General features: G+C 37.2%; 1 protein-coding gene across 1 annotated transcript in view; it reads left to right on the forward strand.

Annotated features, from left to right (window-relative positions):
* Positions 1 to 24,602, forward strand: part of LOC136832531 (uncharacterized) — a 347,044-nt gene that overhangs the window by 316,652 nt on the left and 5,790 nt on the right. The window contains 1 exon segment of the mRNA XM_067093459.1: positions 19,061 to 19,874. Coding sequence (XP_066949560.1) covers positions 19,061 to 19,874 — 814 coding nt within the window.

Genomic DNA, 24,602 nt, shown 5'->3' on the forward strand with positions numbered 1-24,602 from the left:
TACCTTAAATCCCATATATATACTCCAAGGTGCCAACACGAACCAGAGAGGCTATCGATCTTCCACAATCCATGTAAACAATCATTACTCCATCTTTCTGGTTTCCATATACCCTCATACTCGTTGCTCTTCCCCACACTACTCCAAACATATATATAATTATATATGTATATTATATATATAATATAAATAGTGTATATATATCATAATCATAGAAGAAAATAAAAGAATAAGTGTAGAACCTGTCTTAATTTTCCTTGTGCTTATAAGAGATATAAATCACTTGCCAGAGTGATATATATATATATATATATATATATATATATATATATATATATATATATATATATATATATATATATATATATACACATATAATCTGGAACTTTTGTAATTTTCCACTCTTCCTGGTGTTAACTTTTATCTGGTTGCTTAACTGTTCGTGTTACGGTTCAAAGACTTTAGTTCTCAGCTTATTGAAAGTGATTAAATGAAAAAAAATTTAAAATGAATATTTCCTGTTACACTATGAAGTGTATCTGTAGAGGCGGAATATGCATGGAATTTGCAGTGGCTTTACTTCTTAATGGTGTCTTCTACTGTGGCTATATGCATCCTCTTCCTTTGTAATCAATCTGTATTTTATGATTGCCGGGGGATACATAAAGGGTTTTATTTTGTTACTCCCGTAATATGGCTTCTGTCCGTTGTAGGTTACACTAATTAGAGTCTTCATTATAAATATAGTTTCTAGTGATTGTTGCTAAACGCGCAATTCGGTATTACCAAAGAGTAAACGTATTGAAACTCTCAACTAGAAGTTGAGTTTCTCTCTCATATTTAGGAAATGATTAGTTTTGGCTCTTGGAGAAGAAGGCGCGACGCTACTCATTCGGGTAAGCCATTGATGAATCTGTGGATTGCGGAAATTTGGATTTCGTGACATCGCATTTTTGCGAAGCTAGCCAATGTAGGTTAGAGTTGCGCAGCTTCTTAGTGTTGCAAAAGATGAAGAGGATGATGCTGCAGTCATACATACCGATCAGTCATTTGTTTTGATTCCGATTGCACGACGTTATTATTGCTCGTGACCAGTAATCGCTTTGTTGACACCTAGGGGAGATTACTTTTGTGTTGTGCACACTCGATTAAGAAACCGCTGTGATTACTTTCACATGAGACAAAAGTTGTGCTTACGATACCTCACCCTCGTAGAGAGGTAGCGCCGTCTGTGCAACTCACGGGTGCACTGTAGGCATTACTTAGGGTTGTTCCCATCGGCCTCTACCTGCAACACTTTTCATTTCTTTTTACTGTACCTCCGTTCATATTCTCTTTACTCCGTCTTGCTTTCCACCCTCTCGTTACAGTTGTTTCACAGTGCAACTTTGAGGTTTTCCTGCTGTTACACCTTCAAACCTTTTTACTTTCAGTTTCTGTTTCAATGCTGAATGACCTCATAGGTCCCAGCGCTTGGCTTTTGGCCTAAATTTTATATTCCATCCCATTTCAGTATATCTCACGAGGAAGATGCTTTAATCCGTACTACTGATATATATATATATATCTTATATATATATATATATATATATATATATATATATATATATATATATATATATATATATATATATATATATATTATACATACACACACACACACACACATATATATATATATATATATATATATATATATATATATATATATATATATATATATATATATATTTATATATACTGTGTATATATATATACACACATACATCATACATACGTAACTCTATTCCTGTTGCAGGAGATATACATTCGGTCATGATAAAAAAACGGCGAATACCATTTTTGGAATGATGACATGCCTTAAATAACGAGATGCTTACCTTGGGGAAGGGCTTAGACCCTTTTCAACTCATCGGCCTTCACTGTTTTCGTTTTTTTTTTTTAACATGCTTAGTTTCGTGATGTTTTTATCTCGTCTAAATAAACTATATAAATCTGAAGGGGGTCAGGTTACGTGTACGTTTTTAATAGTTAGTAATGAAGTTTTTTTATTGCATCTGACTGATTAATTAAGTTTGTCTCCCCCCACTTTTTTTTTATGGAATAATGTAGGAAGTCTCCCGGGGAAGGTAAGATATACGTAAGCGCGGTTTATGGGAATCGGTCAAGTACAAGAAACAATTTAGTCTCTCTCTCTCTCTCTCTCTCTCTCTCTCTCTCTCTCTCTCTCTCTCTCTCTCTCTCTCTCTCTCTCTCTGGGTAGGACTTCCGTGGCATAACATAGCCAACTCGCTTTAGGTCTTAGACATTTATTGTACAGTAAAAATATTCAAATTCCAGTGACTTAAAGAGGAATCATAGTGAGCATTTCCTCGGAGACTTGATCTTGCGCAACACGTGTTAGAAGCAGCTAAACAAATCGCCTGTTCTGGACAGATCAGGAAGCGAGAGACATTCCTATTTGGGGTGAGCGTCAAGACGAAATTAATCTTCGTTAAAATAATACAACCTTCTATCTAAGAAAGTTTTTGTATTTTTCGGTGTAATTTTTTTACATTTACCGTTGTATCCCCAAGTTTGTATTTGCGGCCATTGCCTTTTTTGTGTGTTCTCTTACAGTGGGCGGACATGGGTCATACTGACCATTCCCCCCCAACCCCCAACCCGCCTTCCTACCTCCTCTTGCAACAGGTATCCAGTAACATCGTATATTCCTTCCTGGATTGAGCTCAGCCAAGGACACCTACCCTCAAGCTTCTACGCCTCCCGAAGCAGTCTTCCCTCGTGGCCGCCCCCTCTCACTCGCCTTTCTTCTGCTGCGGCTGCGGAAGAGTCAAGGGAATGGCTGTTTTCTCGCCAGTCTCTGTGAGGCTTTCCTCCTCCCTCCTCCTCCTCCTCCTCCTCCTCCTCCTCCTCCACAATCCTTCCGAAGTCCCAGTGTCAGAAGCAGACCTAAATGTGGGCGCAAGTTTTTTTTCTTTATGCATATGTTTATTTGTGTGTGTCTGGCTTTTTCGTGTAGTGTCCTTGGTTGTGCCTCTGTTTTCAGGATTGTTTTGTTTCTTAACACATCATGTTTTTTTTTTTTTTCACTCTTGTCTTCCAAATGTGAAATTGTTTGGAAAATGGCGCTATCTCATTTATCGGATCTGATTTGCTGACTTTGCACAACGCGCGAAAATTGTTCTCCATAACACATTAACAAAAGGTCAAGACAGCCTCAGACAGCAGTTCATCAATGTCATGGAGTATCTCTCTCTCTCTCTCTCTCTCTCTCTCTCTCTCTCTCTCTCTCTCTCTCTCTCTCTCTCTCTCTCAATATTTTTTATTAGCATTAAACGCCTCTGCACGAGTAATAGCTCTTATTTTCTATACTCGTATATTGGAAACGTGTCGATAATACATCTCTCGGTCAATCAACGTGTCATGTAGATTTAAATTGGAAATTCCTAACATTCATCCTTTGATGTAAGAAAAGAAAGAAAAATAAAAAAAACAAGTTAGGCAGGATTTTGTGTTCACTTTTAGATCTCGGGAAATTATTCGTTTCTTCTTTCTGTATTACATTTGTTGTCAAAGTTGCAGATGATTTTTCTCACCATTAATCTATGTTATTTTTTATTATCGAGGCCGTCTTGTGAGCCTTAATCCGTTAAGGCGGGGTGGCGATACCACTTACAGTGAGCTTACGGCGGCACACTGTAACCGGTGCTGAAGGTTCATTTCAGCTTCTTTTCTGTAGCCACAGTTGCATTGCCCTCTTGCCTTTTACTTTTCGTCCGTTCCTTAAGGATCTATCCTACCTAGCTGTCCAGCTTCTTAAACTTTGCCTCATTACCTCCCTTATGCCTTGTTCTCTACTGTGTGTTGATAACGGCTTCCCCTTATAATAATAATAATAATAATAATAATAATAATAATAATAATAATAATAATAATAATTTAGTGTTTTTTTAATACTTTAATTCATTTATTGGCTTCTGTAGTCATAAGGTAGTAACTTTTAAGCCAGGAGGATTTAACTTTATTGCCTCTCTCTTATAATTACATTATTATACATTCTTATTAACATTGCTCTGTCATCGTTATTCACTTTTATTTCCTTTTGGTTGAATCGAGATTGCATTGCTAATGGTTTAAGCAGTATCGGGTTCACCCATTACTTGCGATAGCAGTCTCCTGCTTCACTTACTGGCTTTTTTTGTGTTTTAAAGGGATGATAGTTATTAGCGATTTCTTGTACCTTTATGTAAAATTTTTCGCATTAAAGGTAACTGGATTGTACTGGGAGAAAAAATGTGTTTTTAATAGTCTCCAGAGAAATGTCAGAGTCGACTTGACCCGCTATATTTTTTTCTAGTTATTGCCACGTCTGTTTCATGTTTTCACGTATTCACGTCTACGTGAAATGGATCGGTTAACGGAATCCCGTCGTTTGTAAAGCTTGTATTTGATTTTTGTTATGAAATATTAGATGTGTTAGTTACAGGTAGGCTTTTTTTCCCGGTGATTCCCATTTAACATATGATAGAAACAATTTATTTTCCCGTTGACTCCCATTTAACATATGATATAAACAATTTATTTTCCCGGTGACTCCCATTTAACATATGATAGAAACAATTTATTTTCCCGGTGACTCCCATTTAACATATGATAGAAACAATTTATTTTCCCGTTGACTCCCATTTAACATATGATATAAACAATTTATTTTCCCGGTGACTCCCATTTAACATATGATATAAACAATTTATTTTCCCGGTGACTCCCATTTAACACATGATATAAACAGTTTATTTTCCCGGTGACTCCCATTTAACACATGATATAAACAATTTATTTTCCCGGTGACTCCCATTTAACACATGATATAAACAATTTATTTTCCCGGTGAATCCCATTTAACATGATATAAACAATTTATTTTCCCGGTGACTCCCATTTAACACATGATATAAACAAATTATTTTCCCGGTGACTCCCATTTAACATAATTATGATATAAACTCCCATTTAATACAGAATGCGATATAAAACTGATTCAGGACACAATCACCTCTCAAAGTCCATCTCTCTCTCTTCTATTCCTTTTCTTTCTTTTTCATTCACCTTCTCGTGAAGCAGTGGTGTCACTCTTGCCTCAAAAATAGGAAATCGCGTTCGATCCCCGAGCCGGGCCAGGAAAAGAACGGCATGGGCGCTCATCTTTGAAGGCGCATTACTGCATGCCCCTGTTGACCAAAGAATTGAGTTACGTACTAGGTTGTTTGTTTCTTGATGTGGGGGCATTTAATGTGTGAGAGAGAGAGAGAGAGAGAGAGAGAGAGAGAGAGAGAGAGAGAGAGAGAGAGACTCCGGGCGAGGTGTACGTCGTATCGTAATTAAAACCATTATTTCTACAGGGTAATCTTCACGACACTGGGATGAAACCACTCGTAGGCATCCATAATATTATTCTCTCTCTCTCTCTCTCTCTCTCTCTCTCTCTCATATTGTAAGACCTCCTCATTATACGGGGAAGCTCATAGGAACATGGGCGTGTAAAGGATTACATACCTAACGCCAGAAGGAAGTTGCGCACCTTGGATTTTTCTGCCGTCAGTATTTTTTCTTTTAACCCCACGCAATTTTTTGTTTTTTTGTTTTTCTGCCCTTGGAGAGAGGCGCTGCCAAAAGGGTACAGCCTTCCAGTTACTCAGTCTGAATTTACAGCTAGGTGGTCTGTGAGTTAGTCTGAATTACAGCTAGGCGGTCTGTAGACGGGTAACGATCCCATGACCTAGCAAAGGTATGGCGCGCGCTGTCTGTCCCACACAGCCGTGGCATCCATTATGACTGAATGAGTTTTCCAAATGGTGGGTGGGGATGGAGGAAATCAATAACTTACGTTGTAATTGTTTTTGTTGTAGTTATTATTATTATTTTTTATTATTATTATTATTATTATCATTATTATTATTATTGTTGTTATTAAAGGTTTTACCATTATTCAGAAAAAGGAACTGAAAGATTAGACGAAAGCGCAGCCAAAAACATGTGCACCCATCATAATCATTTTAATTTGATTTTAATGTTAAGATGGTCTGCTTGTCTAGGTAATTAATTCTTGATCTTTATGTAAGGTATTATTTATAACTTATTAGCACATCCTTTTTTCTAAACGGAACACCGTTTGAACACCATTGGTTGCATCTTGGTTCCTAGACAGAACGCTCGCTGTGAGTACACCACTGTTTACGAGTTGTAGCCCCTGAACATAGCAATTTCATCTTGTTTTTTTTTTTTCTCAGATTGGAACTGAAAAACTTGACGTGTCATCGTGTTTCAGTTTGAAACCTAAATGTTAACATGTAGTTGTTTCCGTATTGATTCAGTACATCATTGTAATTTCACATATTTTTTTATTTAACTGAACTTAATCGTTGTTAGTAAATGTTTGTTTTCTAATTGAAATCAAGAATTGTTAGGTCAAGACTATTTTTTTCTCCGATTTGGAACTGAAAAACTTGACGTGTCATCATGTTTCAATTTGAAACCTAAATGTTAATATGTAGTTGTTACCTTGTTGATTCAGTACATCATTGTAATTTCATATACTTTTTAATTTAACTGAACTTAATCATTGTTAGTAAATGTTTGTTTTCTAATTAAAATCAAGAATTGTTAGGTAAAGACTGTTTTTGCATTGAAATCTAAACCTTGTGAGCTCAACTTTCTCTATAAAATTGAAACTGTGCTTTCAGTGCTTTATCTTTATTTGCATTTTAAGCCCTAGTGATGAAAGCATACTAGTTTCCAAATTGAAACTGAAATACCATTAAATGCAAGAGGCTGCTTGTCCTCAGACCGAATCCGGAACGGGGTAAATACGTAATTATTGTGAAGGATAAAGCGTAACCGGTACTATAAACAAAATTTTAAGCTGAATTTAATTTATAAAGAAAGTTTCATGATGATGACAATAACTATGATTTTATTTTATTTGGGCAATTTTATCTTCAGACAATTAACTGCGAGCTGTAATTTAGTGTTCCTGCTATTGTAAATTGATTTAAAAATATTGGTGATGGATACCGTAAGTCCGTACTTATGAATTAGCTTTCATATCCTGAAAATAATTATGCTTATCAAAAGGCCGCTTATAGCATTAATTAAACGTAAATTCAAGATCATGGCTGCACTGCTGTGTAATCAGTGTGAATTGTCTAAAAGTCTGAAATAAAAAATAAATATCAGTAGTCTTCGGTAGTCACGTTACTAAAATAAGCAAAACTCTTCGCTGTAGCCAGTTTTGTAGCTTGGAAGGGAGTCTCTGCAACTCAGACAGACACACTTGCGAGCCCCATCTTAGTAACTAAACGACCTTAGAACACACTAGGGGTTAAAGCTTAACATAAGCCTTAGTCCCTGTCATCGTTATCGTCTTCAACAGCAGTATATGGGGAGGCGTGTGTGGAATGAAAGGATGGAATAGAGGGAGAGGCGAGAGAGAGAGAGAGAGAGAGAGAGAGAGAGAGAGAGAGAGAGAGAGAGAGAGAGAGAGAGAGTTGAAGGAGTGGCCATAGACAAGGTCATTTGCATAAAATTATTTCTTTTGGTTTTCCTTTCCTTTTTTTTTTTTTTTTTTTTTTTTTTTTTTTTAGCAGAGGGCGGTAACAACTGCTGAATTTTGTGATGTTAGGTGCGAGTAGATTTTAAAGGGTAAAATGTTTGTATTTGTAATTTGATGAAGACTACCATAATCTAGTAGTTCCTGTCGTCAGTACTGTAGGTTAGTTATAGTCAAAATTGGAGACGTGGATCTACAATAAAGTGATGAGATTTGAAGATTCGCTTTCACTCAGTTGTCATGACCTTTCTGAATTCATTCACGTCTAGATAAAAAGCAGAATTATAAACAAGTCATATGTTTGTAAATTTTGTATTTTCCGAACAATTTAAAAATTTGTGAAATATTAGTCATCCGGCTTTATGTCTAGTGGTTTTAAAGGTTAATGATAAGAAAATACATTATTTTTTTATTCAGTCAGGATTCGTTATTTTTCTTAAGTATACCTTCCAGATCCCATGTACGTAAAGCGACCAGTGTAGATAATCATGAGTTTTATTCAGATTTTCTTTGAGGTAACGAATTTTTCTTTTGCTCGCGTCATTTTGGGCCATATCACTTCTCTGCTTGAAAGCCTAAGCATCCCAAGAAGGACATCATCGTTCAAGCAAAGAAGTACAACCAAAAAGCCTGACATCCCAAGAAGGACATCTTTGAAGCAAAGAAACAGAATCATCTGTATTTGCATAAATGACTTTTAGAACACGCACGGTAAAGACCAGCTTTAATTTCCCCCCACACATTTTGAAGTGGCAATTTTTATAAGGAGAGTCATTTGAAGGTCAACATTATCTCATTATGTAAGCCTTCTTTACCTTGGAAGGTGACGCGGGGCACTGGAATACGTTTGTTAGTCTGGCTGTTTGCCGTCAGCATTCTCTCTCTCTCTCTCTCTCTCTCTCTCTCTCTCTCTCTCTCTCTCTCTCTCTCTCTCTCCCTGTTCTTTGCTTCTTCGTTACCTCATCAACTGAGGAGTTCCGTATGGTACCCAGCTTATCTCTCCCTTCATCGCAGATTTGTTGGACCGATAGGGCAGAGCTATGCCCTAAAGATGGTAGTAGTGATAGTAAGGATAATAGTAAAGAATGCAGTGATGGTAATTTCGATGGTGATAACCAAAGGTAAAAAAAAGCCTCAGTATTATAATATGCATTAGGTCTTATGCAAGAAACTTCAACCTGATTCGTTGACCTTTGTGTAATGGCATTCACAAATTAAAAAAATTTTAAATTTTGTTATTCTCTCTCCTTTTTTTATGTTTAATTTTTTTTTTTTTATACAAACCAGATATTCCACCAAAACCGTTTTAAGACTTAATGCATGGAAGTTCCGCAGTATTTTTGAAATGGAGAAATAAATTGTCATAAGCAAGTTAAGAAAATTGTAATCTTGAAAAAAAGTAATTCTATATTTGCCACGTGTGGAATACACATAAAAATAAGATTTTCTTCAAATATGAGTTTATTTAGTATATATTGGTTGTTTATTCTGGAACTGAGATGTATTCGTTTTATATGTATATTATATAATCGGCTTTTCGTTTAATGTGCGTTCAATGAACCGAATGTTATGGAGTATTTCCCATAATTTATTCTCTTAATTTTTAATATAAATCATCTTATCGCAGTATTGCAGTTCAGTTCATCAATTTTCCTGTAATAATTTAGAATCCCCCGTAGGGAATAGTGCCGTCAGTGCACCTCACGGTGTGCACTGTAGGCATTACTGAAGGTTCTTTGCAGCGTCCCTTCGGCCACTAGCTACAACCCCCTGTCATTCCTTTTACTGTACCTCCATTCATATTATCTTTCTTCCATCTTGCCATCCACCCTCTCTTATCAGTTGATTCGTAGTGCAACTGCGAGGTTTCCCTCCTGTTACACCTGTCAAACCTACCTACTCTCAGTTTCCTTTCCAGCGCTGAATGACCTCACCTTAGGTCCCAGTGCTTGGCCTTTGGCCTAAACTCTGTATTCCATTCCATTCCAGTTCCTCATTGGACGAGTCGATATCGTACTCGGCTAGCACTCTGCTAGACCCGCGTTCGATTCTGCGGCCGGCCAATGAAGAATTGGAGGAATTTCTTTCTGGTGACAGAAATTCATTTCTCGGTATAATGTAGTTCGGATTCCACAATAAGCTGTAGGTCCCGTTGCTAGGTAACCAGTTGGTTCTTAGCCACGTAAAATAAGTCTAATCCTTCGGGCCAGCCCTAGGAGAGCTGTTAATCAGCTCAGTGGTCTGGTTAAACTAAGGTACACTTAACTTTTTTTACCATTCCATTCCAATTTAGAATCGCCCTCAGTTGGACCACGTCCTCGTAATTAACGGGAACTCGACCTGTGAAAGTAAAAGTCTGCCGTTGGGAAAGTGTGAAATCCGTCATCTCAGAGCATGCGCAGTATTTGCACATATTCTTATCACCCCCAGACTCCGCTTTGAATAAGCTTTTGCAGGTGCAAGAGACTCATAAAAGAGCAATGCGAAGTGCTGATGTTTGCTGACGTGACTTCTCTTACGTGTCCCCAAGGCTTCCACGCCCACTGTTTAACTTTCAACCCGCCTGAAGTCACTCCTGCTTGAATGCAGTCTTGTTTAAGTTCTTCAGTCGCGTGTTGCAAGCGCAGTCTTATGAAGCTTCCAGGAGTCGAATGGCTCTCGCTTCCCCCCTCCCCCCCGGCAAAAGAAGATTTTCTTATTGACAGGTTCCGATTGGAATATTAGAGTTTGAGGGGTTTTCGGATTCGCATTTAGTTGCAGTTTCCCCTTAATTCATCAGGTTTTTCGCATTTGTTTTAATAGGTCACCAGGAAAAATGTCATAAAATTGAGTTTTATCACAGTATTAATGAAAAAAAAAAAAAAAAACAGAATCTCGCGAAAATTAATTCTGAAAAATTCTATGTCCTCGCGAAAATAAAAACGGTAACAGATCCTCAGGAAAGTGTTTCAAGATCTAACCTTCGCGAAAAGAAAAAATTAGATTCTAAAAAAGAAACTTGGATCTCACGAAACTAAAAAGAAGGCTTAGATTCTCACGAAAAAATATCCTGTATCCTCATCCAGATCGTATACAGTCCACTGCTGGGTTTAATTGCGTAAAGAACTTTGTGAGATATCCTACCTACAGCAAGACAAGCTGACATCCGGATACGAGTGATTACATAACGTCCGTCCAAAGATAGCTTGATATTTTAGCAAAGTCAGTCTGTCTGATTATGTAACTATCGTTTAGAAACATAGGTCTTTGACAGTTATGACGCCTGATAACTGATAAATCATGCACAGGTATCATCATAGACAGTGACAGGAGCCTTTACAGATACTTTTTTTTTTATTGATATTTGTGCTTTATCCATGTTCTTTATCCTTCTACTTGCATGCAATGAATCCACTCTTTATTGTAGTGTTCCTAAGCAAGTAAAAGTTGATCAGTGACATACATCCAAGTATTTGTGGATGCATTAAAAAAAAAAAAAAAAAGAATGACATAACGTATGACACACACGTGGGTTATATTCAGCTTCCATCCTAATGAGTAATCCTTTCTTATTGTTAGACGTGAATCGCAGAATTCGTGTTTGCATATGTCTCTATTGTTGATGCGGTTTTGGGTATTTCCATCTGTTGTAAACAGTTTTATTTATGTAACTCACATCCCGGTGCACCAAAGCGTGTGTCACTATATTTGACAGATTTATTCCGCAAAGGCTAATTCTTCATTAGCTTGACTCGCCTTCTGTAGTGTTGAGCCGCGAATGACTTTCTGCTCGATTTCAAATAAAAAACGAGTCTTAGGGAAACTGTTCAGTTTGCTGAAACTTCTGTCCGCACTAAAATCTACTTTGGATCAGAGGTACATCTTCCACATCTTCACCCCGATTTTTTAAAGGGAAACATACCTTGCTGTTTCACTTTGACGCAAGGGAAACATACCTTGCTGTTCCACTTTGACACAAGGGAAACGTACTTTGCTGTTTCACTTTGACGCAAAGGAAACGTACTTGCTGTTTCACTTCGACGCAAGGGAAACGTACCTTTCTTTGTCACTTTGGCGCATGGGAAATGTACCTTGCTGCTTCACTTTGACGCAAGGGAAACGTACCTTAATGTTTCACTTTGACGCAAGGGTCGATATATGCTTTCAGAACTTAACAGCTGCTTCCAAGCGTAAGAATGTCTCTTAACTGCGTTTGACGTCTAACATTGGACTCTGTATTACAAGTGTGAACCAGTCACATAAATCCCGCCCCCATTTCATTTCTACCCAGACAAAAAAGCGAAATGTCCTTTAAGTTTTCTGTAAAAGAAAACTATTGTGCGGGCTTTGTTTGTCCGTCTGCACTTTATTCTGTCCGAAATTTTTCTGTCCGCACTTTAATCTGTCCACACTTATTCTGTCCGCACTTTTCTGTCCGCCCTCAAATCTTGAAAACTACTGAGGCTAGAGGGCTGCAAATTGGTATATTGATCATCCACCCTCCAGTCATCAAACGTTCTAGATTGCAGTCCTCTAGCCTCAGTTGTTTTTATTTTATTTAAGGTTAAAGTTAGCCATAATCGTGCTTCTGGTAGCGATATAAGATAGGCCACCACCGGGTTAAAGTTTCATGGACCGGGGCTCATACAGCATTATACCGAGACCACCGAAAGATACATCCAGCTTCGGCGGCCTTGATTTTACGCTGTAGCGACTGTACAGAAAACTCGATTGCGCCGAAGTTTCTATTAACTTCCGCGCATTTTTTACTTGTTTTATAAAGGATCGTCTACAGTTGCCAGAATACGTGTGTATAAAAATGCCGTAAGCAGATTTTCAGCTAATAAGTGTAATCTCCGTCGGTACTACTGTATTTTTTTTCCCGAATATTTTCGGCTCTTCAATTATGTATGTGACGGCAGGTGTTAACACTGCCACAAACAGACCGTAGACCCCAGCACAAGCATCCCCCAAAGTCAGTCTGTTGTTATTTTGTGCACTATAACCGACAGTAACCAGAAATCTGGGAGTCTCCCAGATGCCTCCGTCAACGCTCGGAGCCTGTGCTACCTAGAGTAGCAATTTGCAACTCAGACTGTCGTGGAACATCATTTTGGCAGGAATGAGAATGAGCCTCCTCTGCGGGATCCTGCTGTATTTGTCCTTCAGGTAACAAAGTAACGAAGTAGCCGTTACACCACTCGACCAGATGCGGCACCTTTTTGTCTTTCTCGAAACCGACAGTTACTGAATTTCTTCGTTTCTTCTCTCGTGCGTTTTACGGTTGTGTGGGAGGGATGGGTCAAGGTGATGTCTGGTACTCCGTGTGACGTCTAGTACTTAGTATGATGTCTAGTACTTGATGTGACGTCTAGTTTTTAATGTGATGTCTAGTACTTTAAGGTGATGTCTAGTACTTAATATGACGTCTAGTATTTAATGTGATGTCCAGTACGTAATGTGATGTCTAGTACTTAATGTGACGTCTAGTACTTAATGTGATAATCTAGTACTTAATGTGATGTCTAGTACTTAATGTGACGTCTAGTACTTAATGTGACGTCTAGTACTTAATGTGACGTCTAGTACTTAATGTGATAATCTAGTACTTAATGTGATGTCTAGTACTTCATGACGGAAGAACAACGGTAAATGCCATTTAATCGAGGAAAGAGACTTGATAATCAGTTGATTAGATTCTAGGCGACATTACATAAGAAATGTTTTTGGGTATAATTATACGGTAAGGTTTTAGAATAATACATCTTGTCTTTATACGTATCACTGTTTTGTCAGTCCTTGGTTAGTGGGTGGTGGCACGGATGATGATAAGGTGCCACATCTAATCAAAAGGTAATACGCTTAGATTAGTATCAGAACGTTTTTACTTTATTGTTTCGTTATACAGAGCAAATTTCTGTAGGATGTAAACAAAAGATAGAAATTCACATAAAGAATAAAAATATAGATGTCAAATATCTTCATACTGGTATAATCAGTGTGTTATAAGTGCAAATGTTACATACACACACATATATATACATCTTAATAAAACGCAGTGTTTTATTCACATATTACTAAGTTTTCCTGTGTGTAACATCGACGGTTTACGCGTATTGAACTTTACATTGAGGCTTTCCGTGTTCCAACTCAGGGCTGTCCTCTCATTTCTGTTATTTAATACACAGGCATACAGAAGTATACATTTACCCATACTCATCATACCCAGTATTTATTGTTAAAGTATGCAGAGAAAGTTTTTTATTATATATATATATATATATATATATATATATATATATATATATATATATATATATATATATATTTATCACATCACCGTGATTCATATTCAGTCAGTAAGCTGCAAACGTCCTCTAATATCCAACTCGCTCTACCTCGGAAATAATATATTTTCATATATGTTACCGAAGGGGAATTTTTTAGTTGATAATAAGTTCGTCGTCCCGTGGGCTCGAACCAACGAAGGACAAGAACTCAGGACTACAGTGGACGCCTTAACCCACACGGACAGCAAGTGAGGTGTTAACCAAAGTTAGTGGATATCGGCTCCCATCTACAAATCCCCGTATACATACAGTAAACATATATATATATATATATATATATATATATATATATATATATATATATATATATATATATATATATATATATATATATATATATATATATATATATATATATATATATATATATATATATATATATATATATATGTGTGTGTATTTTTCGCTGTTTTTCGTAAACAAATAAAATGCTTGACAAAGTGTGTTGCAGCAAACGCCATGCCACTGGCCATCAAGTGACGCTGTTAGCATATACAATTGCCTTGGGAGAAGAGAGGCACCTCCACCATTTTCGGGCATTTCTTTCCACTGAGGGACCAGTGACTTCACCTTGAGGTACAACACGTAGTATCTGGTTTGTACCACTGCCATCGCCTCGATAGCAGAACTTATTAGATAAACTAACCTGATATATATATGGTTGCCGATGGCGTTTTTCTACCGTGGGGGATGTTGGTTATAGTATCACATGACAGTGGTGTTTATTTATTTATTTTATATTTATATATATATATATATATATATATATATATATATATATATATATATATATATATATATATATATATATATATATATATATATATATGTATATGTATATATGTAGATATATGCATATTTATAATAATATATACCTACACACACATATTCCATAAGTCTCGTTTTAGCTTTAACAAAACGCATAGAGCTAAATAGAAAATCATACACAATAAATTAAAGGAGCTCGTTGATAATGTTTATTTTATCAGTGATAGTAATAACCAGAGGGCATTTTTCTTTTAGTATTTATGAAAATGTGTAAGAACGCCACACCCATACCCTTTAGTATTTCGGAAACATGAGGTTCGATTAAATTAATATAACTAAAGTCTCCTGCCATTGGAGCACCGGAATTCACATAGATGTAGAATTAAAAAAAAAAAGTCTGATTGAAAGTTATGGGTCAAATGGTTTTTTTGCTGGACTACAATGTAAACTTTTTTTTTCATGGTCTTCTAGGCAGTATTATCACCGATGACAGAAAGTCTGTTCTCCATCCTATAGCATTTAGTTGTGTCTTTCATAGTTTTATCTTCAGAACTAACCAAGTTATTAATGAAAACCTGTAGTAAATTAACAATAACATTACCATTAGCTGTTGTGTAATGATGATAAGTGTCCTTATTATTATTAGATTCAGGTATCACCTTGACCTCCTTGTTTTAAAAAAAATTTAAGTGCACAAATGATTTTTTTTTAAGGCAGAGACCAGTGAAACGAGGGGAGAAAAGAGACAGAAATAGCCGAAAATCCCGTAGATTCGTAGCAGTATGGTTTTAGGACAGGGATAACGGAGGCAACAAGAGAATTCCAGAGCAGGGGAATAGATTTGTGCCTCTTAAGGAAGTGTCAGCGGGATTGAATTTACATCTTAACTTCCCATGTGCTCTCGTCTTTTGCCTATTGTTATTTTATAAGAGTTCCGAAATCTTCCATGAGAGAGAGAGAGAGAGAGAGAGAGAGAGAGAGAGAGAGAGAGAGAGAGAGAGAGAGAGAATTACGAAGAGTTGACTAGCGTCATAATAACCAGAATCTTCGACGCACACACAGAGAGAGAGAGAGAGAGAGAGAGAGAGAGTCATCCTTTGTGCCTGTCACTAGATGCGCGGTCTAAATGTCATTTTTTTTCCATGAAATGGTTACGATGCTCTTTGTCTTGCGTGCATTTGATGTCCTACTCCCAAAGACACACTGACATTGATGCTTGATGTGAATCGTAAGGGGATGAACCACTTGCCAAGGATGTGTTTTGTAATTGGGAAAAAGATGGGCAAATGTAAGGATTTTTTTTTTTTTTTTCACCCCAGAGTGTTCTACAGTTCTTATTCTTTATGGTACGTAGAATGTGGTCGCTTGCTGTAATGTGGAAAACAACAGTAAAAAAAAAAAACATTTAGCTCAGTGCTGGTCCGTTTTCAGGCACCCAGTTTAGCCACTTGAAATGAAAAGGAAATGATTGATTAAATCATTTTTGAATATGATACAGATTTTCTTGAGTGTTAGCTGATGTAAGTACAGAAAGTTAAAATATCTAAACCTCTGCCCTTCCCCCACCAGAGAGAGAGAGAGAGAGAGAGAGAGAGAGAGAGAGAGAGAGAGAGAGAGAGAGCCTTGGTAGTACCGGCAGTACCGCTTTCGACACCTGCTTAATTGGCGTTAATGTAGGTGTTCATATCATTCATAGGTTAAAAAAAGCAGTGAAACTTAAAGGGAAATAAAAAAACAAACTTCCAATTTTAATGGTTAGTAGAATAGGTATGGTTTTTTATTTTTTGCCGTACACATGTAACTCAAACCATAACTGCCTTGTTATTCATGCAAACATCAGTTAGATTCTAGTTTACCCACCTTAGGAAAGCATTGAGTCAGATGATGTACTACACTTGAAAACGATAAATTGTTCGGAGACCTTGACTTCCATACACCCTTTTTGTAGATACAGGCCGTGTATGCGATTCCCAAGGGCGTTGCAACCTTTTGACGAACAGCCAAGGAAGTAAATTAGCAATATTTTATTCGACGGAGTATTTTAAAGTTATAATTCAGTGAAGAAAATTAAATTTTCTTTACTGTACAACAGCATTTTTCTCCTTACTGCGTATTAGTATTTTCCAAGAAGTGTCTTTTAGAAAGTAGTAAGGTGTTTTTTTTTTTTTATTCTGGTAGCTCAACTGTTTTGATAGTAAACTAAAATTTAGAAGGATTGAATATTAAGCATTAGTTAAACTCTTCCTTATCTAACATCCCGTTTAAATAATTCGCTGCTCTAAAAAAAATAAAAATAAAAAACATACTTCGTAATGCAGTCCAGGTGATTGCCGTATTACAAAGGGCATGCTGAACTTGAAAAAAAAAAAAAGCAGGAGGATTTCCATTAATTAAGTTTTCTAAAGACGTGCAGAAGGAGAGATCTCACTTACCCAAAAGCCCCCACGAGGTGATACTGATGTCTCCGTACTTGGGACACGTCCAAATCTTGTTTGGCGATGCCCGCGTGCAGCATTAGTTGCGGAAGCTGCCCAGATGCGTTCCATTTCCGGCGTCAGCAGTTACGAGATAATCGTTGGTGTATTTGTCGTTTGTTTTGATGTGTAAGGTCCGGGCTTCTCTCGGGTGTCTTATTCATGTTATTATTCATTTTATTGTATATTTATTTGTACTTTTTGTAAATGCGCTTTATTCACTTGAATATCTCGGGCTAAGAATTGCTTTACAACTGATTCATTGATTGATAGAGAACGTCGTGCAGGTTGATGATATATATATATATATATATATATATATATATATATATATATATATATATATATATATATATATATATATATATATATATATATATGTATGTATAATGTGTGTGTGTGTCAGCCACAAAAGATCGACTTAATCTTGTGATATCTCTCTTAATCATGAAAATGGGCTCGAACGACTTAATAATTCTTTCTATCGACGATTGATTAGATCATCAAAAATCTTGACGACATTTTCTTTCAATCAGTCGATCAGTTAGTTGCAAAACAGTTCTTAGTCTGCGCTATGCAAATGCATGGGGCGCTATTACAAGACGCAGAAATACATTTTGTTTAGACAGGAGTACTTTAAAGAGGACAAAATCTTTGTTTACATTTTTGTTGTTTTGAGTTTTGTCACTGGTCTTGCTTTTCCAGTCGAATCCATTTATATGGGAAATATTTTTGTGTTTTATTTAATACACTTTTTCATAAATGTTATTATCTAATTGGTCATTGTATTCTCAGTTAACGTTCTGTTTTTGTATTTTCCTGATTTCCTCTCTCTCTCTCTCTCTCTCTCTCTCTCTCTCTCTCTCTCTCTCTCTCTCTCTCTCTCTCTACTCCACCCAGAATATGTATTACCTTCCTGCGCTGGATTTACATATAATTTAGTCGTCGGGTTTTGCCCAGCCTTGATGGCCCTGTGACGTCACGGCTCCCGTAGGACGTAGCGAGATATCCGGTGACTGGAGAGGGCGATGGGATTTTGGCTCCTGGTAGGAAGGTCGGAGGAAGTAGATTTTCCCAGCTCTCTCTCTCTCTCTCTCTCTCTCTCTCTCTCTCTCTCTCTCTCTCTCTCTCTCTCTCTCTCTCTCTCAGACGTCTTTATATTTTTTCTTCTTAGGGTGTGATTGGGGACAAGTTCATGTACAAATTTAAAGGCAGTTATTTGGAAATTAATTTTACTTTATTATTTTTTACTAGAATTCCGTTCGTTTTACAGTGCTGAGGCATTTTAAGGCTGAATGTAAGGTAGCTTTGAACTGATGCGTAACAGAAGTTACAATCATCTTGATTATTGGGTGTGGCCCACTATCTCGAACTAGCTTATCGTAATGTTGTGTATTTTGAAATAGTTTTTCCGCGGTCGCCTACCTATATCCTGCATTATATATATATATATATATATATATATATATATATATATATATATATATATATATATATATATATATATATATATATATATATATATATATATATATATATATATATATATATATATATATATATATATATATACATAGAACAATTTTCTACACCTACAGCGTGTTCTTAAGTGATTTATCATAGGTTACCCTATGATAATTTTCTGTATAAACATACAGATGTTGCAGTGTAACTGACACTAGCTCTTGAATGGGAGCCAATGTGTCAAGTGTTTTCTGTGTGAAAGTGAAAAACCCCAACGCCACTTTCATACGCTTTGAAAAAATTTTTTTTTTTTTTTTTTGAGTGGTTTTTTTTTTTTTTTTTTTTTTTTTTTTTTTTTTTTTTTTTAGGAAATGGCAAACAATATTTCTGAAATTTACTTTTATTTCTTTCAGGGGATGCCGTTTCAGCGCACGTGAAGGAGTACAGCGACCACCTTTCTTCGTTTCCTTTCTTTCCGTTGAGTCAAAAGGAACTGTATCCTTCCGACCCTTGCCCTTTGCCCGTGCCCTTTCCAAATCCTACGACGGGCAAGCAGAACGAATCGAGAGCCACCTTCGTTCAGCAAAACCACACCCTATGTCCTCCCGTTCCTCCATTGCTCACGAACTTTCCTGTCTGTCTGTCAAACTTCCCAAAACATTCGGAGTTGACGCCCTTAAAGCATCAAACAAATCCTTTCAAAATACCCAACGGTGACCTGTGCGCTTTCCCATCGCAAGACTTTCCTAATGGCAAGAACTCATACCATTCTGTTAGCGACGCCAGTCACTTTGTCTTGCCTCAGAACTGGAATGAGAACTCGAGTAAAGCACCTCCCACGATCGACAGCTTCTTGGCAAATTCCATAGACCTTTTCCTCAATGCCAAGGACCCCGCTTACGACTCAGCCTTGGGCATGTTGGATCACAGAGACAACACGCCCTCGGTTCCGACCCAAAACTTAGAGATCAACCAAGAAAAAGAACCTCCATACCCAAAGGCGTCCAGACTCGTGTGTTCGCCCCCGTACGTGAAGTTGCCTCCCCCAACGCCCATCGGCTCTCAGAAATCTCGAGGGAGATGGGTCAGGCCCTTGGGGTACGCCGAGAGATTCATGTCCAAAGCGCATGAGTATGGATGTATGAGCACCATCTACGCTGTCTGGTTGAATTCCAAGAGGCCAGTCCCATTCACCTACATCAAACAAGCCGCTTCTATCATGTACAGGTATACTGTTTAACATCTAAAGCACTGATCAAGGAATATGACCAGTTTTTCTATATATAGTTAATATATTAGTCGTTTTCGTTGCTCCTAATGATATTATGGCCAGTTAATTATCTTGAGTGAAAGTATTTGACGGTATGATGTTGAATGATGTCCAGAGAGTATTTAAAATTATGGGAGAAAGTATGATTAAAGGTCCCAAGTGTGATAGTCCTTGGTTTGGAAGAGAGACCATGTTAAACATTCGATCCCACAGAGGCCGCCAAGTTAACGCACACCTTAAGCAGTAACATGCACTGGAACCCCTCGTGCTTTCATTCATTCATTCATTCATTCATTCATTCATGGTCAGCATTCATTCGAGAATTAGATAATGGTCGTGTTATTTTGGAAAGTGACTTAGAAACGAATATGGGAGGCTATTATTTTCACTTCATTGGAGAAGAAGAGTGAGGAATTCTTAGGTGTATACTGTATATATATATATTGTACTTAGTAGTTAGTTGAATATTAAAAAAAAAGAACGGGAATGTCACTGGTTGAACGTTTGCGGGTATTTAGAACGATTCATTCTGACATCTGTTTCTGCATGTTTATTTTTTTTATTGTTCAGGATTACCAGCTAACCAAATTCACTTGGGAAATTCGATTTTTTTTAATGTCTTTGATTAGTGTTTTGTGTCATACCAGGAAGAAAATAAAGTTACACGATATGAAAAAGTATATCCTTGATACTCAGTATGTGTCATTTCCGTCACTGGAGACTTTGAGAAGCTCTGTATGCCTCTTAAGGAAATGATCAAGATTCCAGAACGTTCAAGAATATAAGGCAGCAGCTTCGGGAAGACGCAGCGGGCCCTTCTTTTACTTATAAAAAACCAGTACGGGAATACTCACTCTCTCTCTCTCTCTCTCTCTCTCTCTCTCTCTCTCTCTCTCTCTCTCTCTCTCTCTCTCCGCCACTGGCTAGAAGTCAATGAACCTTGTTGGGTGGTTATGCCTACTCTACTTAATGTCTTAAAAAAAAAAAAAAAAAAAAAAAAAGGAGGAAACTGATGCGTCATTCCAGTTTTGCTCAGGCGGATCTCAGCGTACCTTGAACTTGGAATATCCAAAGGAGAGGCGACTATTGCAAGCCTCCAAAGGCATTAGTCGTCTTCTGCTCGGAATGCAGGTCGAAAATAAGGTCGCCTTGTGTCCTGAGTCGACCTCTGGTAAGCCTTCCAGCCTCTGTTGCGCAGTCTTCGGAGGGCATGACAGAGCAAGTCTTGTCATTCTCGATTTTCCTGTATCGATTGCGATTTATTCTTGTTAAACTGCAGGCACAAGCATCTCGTATTTTTTACGGCTGTGCTTTTATTGCTTGGAAATACCACGTCCATAATTTTCAACAGTGGAGCGTTTGCAGGTTTCTTTATATATATATATATTTATATATATATATATATATATATATATATATATATATATATATATATATATATATATATATATATATATATATATATATTATTTATTTATATATGTGTGTTTATTTATTTATATGTACATTCAGAAAGGCTTCAACATTTATCATGGAGACAAACCAAGCTTATGGGAAACCATTGATCCCAGAAAACAAAATGCAGTACGCTAAATGGACTTGAAAATGCAATTAAAGATGAAAACCCAATAAACAGTAGTTAACGGAGTAAATGATATAAAAATATACACTAAAAGTGAGACCGAATCATAAACCACATGACTCTTGAAAATGAAAAGATTAATAGGAACGGATAAGGTAGTCAAGAAAATACTGAGAAAAAACGGAATGCAATTAATAGAAAATAAAAAGAGGTAAACAAGCACTTTAGGGAGAATCAGATTTGTTCCACAGGGAAGTCAGATCAGAGATAGGTTAACGAACATGTAAATCCCAGAATAGGAGATTTAAACGGAGAGATGATTTTTGTAGTGAATGCAATGTTGGGTCGGTGGAGATGATTTGTTAGCTCTTCAAGAAAGCGGAGAAGCAGAGCGGAATGGAGCAAGAGTAGAAAGGGTTAGTTTAAGTTTGAGAGTGCTTGTGGACGTGAAGAAGGTAGCTGGGGGTTCAAGAATGGAAAAAGTTAAATATACATTAGTTTTACCAGACAACTGAGCTGATTAACAGCTCTCCTAGAGAGGGCTGGCCCGAAGGATTAGACTTATTTTACGTGGCTAAGAACCAATTGGTTACTTAGCAACGGGACCTACAGCTTATTGTGGAACCCGAACCACATTATAGCGAGGAATGAACTTCTATCACCAGAAATAAATTCCTCTAACTCTTCATCAGCCGGCCCGGGGGAATTGAACTCCGGCCCATCGAGTGACAGTCCGAAGCTCTACCGACTCACCCAACGAAGGGCTCCAGGAATGGACAAACACCAGATGTTATGATTACCAGGGGGAAGTTGCAGTAGGGTAATGATAGTGTGATTGGCTAACCAAAGTTTGCAAGACTTGATTGCGTGAGAGGAAGGTTCCTAAGGGATAGCGAAAGGAATATAGATCCGCTGTATAGAGATAAAGGTTATAAAGGTCACTGCAAGAATTGTAGGGTGAGATTTTGAATGAAAACTACAACATATAACCAGGGGATTGATAGGGATTCAGACGATGCATTGTGTGTGTGTGTGTGTGTGTGTGTATCAAATGGTTGTTATGAGTGTTATTTGTTATACCTAGCTGGAAAAACTTAGGATGTGCAATGCTTCCAAGGCTGTTTATTTATTGTCTTATTGACAGTGTGATATGAGAAGTCAGTTTATGTCGTATAGGCATGGGGAATTAGGTATAACAGAAGGTGAAATGGTGACAAAAACACCCACAGTAGACTTCGAGAGTTTATTGAAACCAGTATGAGAATATATGAAAGAAATGATAATTAAACTTTCCTTTATGGACGTGAAGTGTGGATGTTGAATGCCAAAAAAATACACAATAAGTAATATACATACATATATAGGCCTATACATATATATATATATATATATATATATATATATATATATATATATATATATATATATATATATATATATATATACATATATATAAGAAGCTGTTGTGACGAGTCGTCTCCGTAGTATATGTGGCACAAGAACACTGAATGAGGGAAGAAATGGGAAGATATGTAGAATCGGTAAAAAAAAAAAAGTTACCATCGCTCAAAGGCTGAATGAAGTCATATGAAAAAAATATGTTAGAGACTTTATAATTTAGACATTTTTGGAGGGAGGAGGTTTGAAATACCCAGCGAGTGGTGGATTGACAGCATGCGAGGTAGATGTTAGAACAGAAGCCTTAACGTCCTGCAAGCGCTGGAGTATGTGTTAGAGGTGCATGGTGCTGTGTATAGAGGGCTTGATTGGCAACAGTCATGGAAGTTTTCAAGTGCATGGGTTTCATCCATGTTTCCGCGGTTGAGGAATGTAAGTGTCAGCGACTATTGTGTTGTATTATCGCTAGAGCCACCCGCTGATAAGAGAAATAACTCAGATGTTAAAAGAGAAAATATGTAGATGGTCCAGTGGTTACCATCAAATCACAGCACGGTAGGGATCCTTAATGAAAAATCCACCGAGCGTCTGTTGAACGAAGGCGTGAAATATGTACTAAGTTGAGAGTCGACTACGGTGGGTAGCAATGGGAAAGGGCAGGGCGGTTAGCAGACTCATTTGAAAAGATTTTTTGTCATAAGCAAGACAAGCCATTCCCTCTTGTGTGAAGCACCGTATAACTTAAAATATATGCATTCATGTATTAAAGTGGACTTTCAGTGCAGTTATATTTGTGTATATGTGTAAGTGCACGTGTTCTAGGATAATTTATGCTTGGGGCAAGGTATTTCCCTTTGGCTTGACCTTGGTAAACCGCAGATGGAAGATTGATAACCAGTGACAGTGTCTTGGTTTCCCGATGATCAGGAACTTGCCAAGCAAGTGGTGTGTCTTCTTGTGAACCGAAGGCGACAACGGGTGATTTACACCAGGCAAGAAGCCTTAGCAGCATGTATTTCTTTATAGGCAGAATTGAAAGGCGGATTCAAATGACTTTTCATTTGGTTATTGCATTCTGCCTTTTCGTAGTCGTATTTTTTTATATTTCGAAATTTAGAAGTGGTACGAAGAGGAGAAATAGCTGATAATATTGTATTAAGTGTTCGTGATGTTGTAGTCTTCGAGATTGCATTGAAAAATTTAACTGGTTTAAATGCAAAATTGCCAAAACGGATTATAGAGGGAATGGATTGGATTTTCCAAGGGTTTATAAAAAAAGTGGGGTTGGGAGCGCAGGAAGTATCTTAGATAACTGCTATTCCTACAAGGCTGCGTACAAAAGTCCTTGGGGGTCAATTTTCCTTGGAAAACTATTAGCCACATAAAATGACAGATAACTCGCTATTTTGATTGAGGCCCGTGAATGCATACCAGCAGCAAATTCTAGGTCTGCTCATTCCTTCAAAGACATCCGGTTTAGACCCTATTTTAACCCCATTCTCTCCACGTGACAAGGTCTTCTAAGTCTGTTATTTCCACTAACCCATCCAAGTAACGGTTTATTTCCTCTCATTTTTTATACGTAGGAAAACCAGAGTTGGAAATTACATAGTAATATGTATGCATTCACACCAATTTACTTTGAATTAATGCCATATGTTCTTTTCTGATTGTACGCCAGCATTTCCCAAAGTAAACCACAGGT

This window comes from Macrobrachium rosenbergii, chromosome 50 (assembly GCF_040412425.1).
Source record: "Macrobrachium rosenbergii isolate ZJJX-2024 chromosome 50, ASM4041242v1, whole genome shotgun sequence".
Classification (NCBI taxonomy): domain Eukaryota; kingdom Metazoa; phylum Arthropoda; class Malacostraca; order Decapoda; family Palaemonidae; genus Macrobrachium; species Macrobrachium rosenbergii.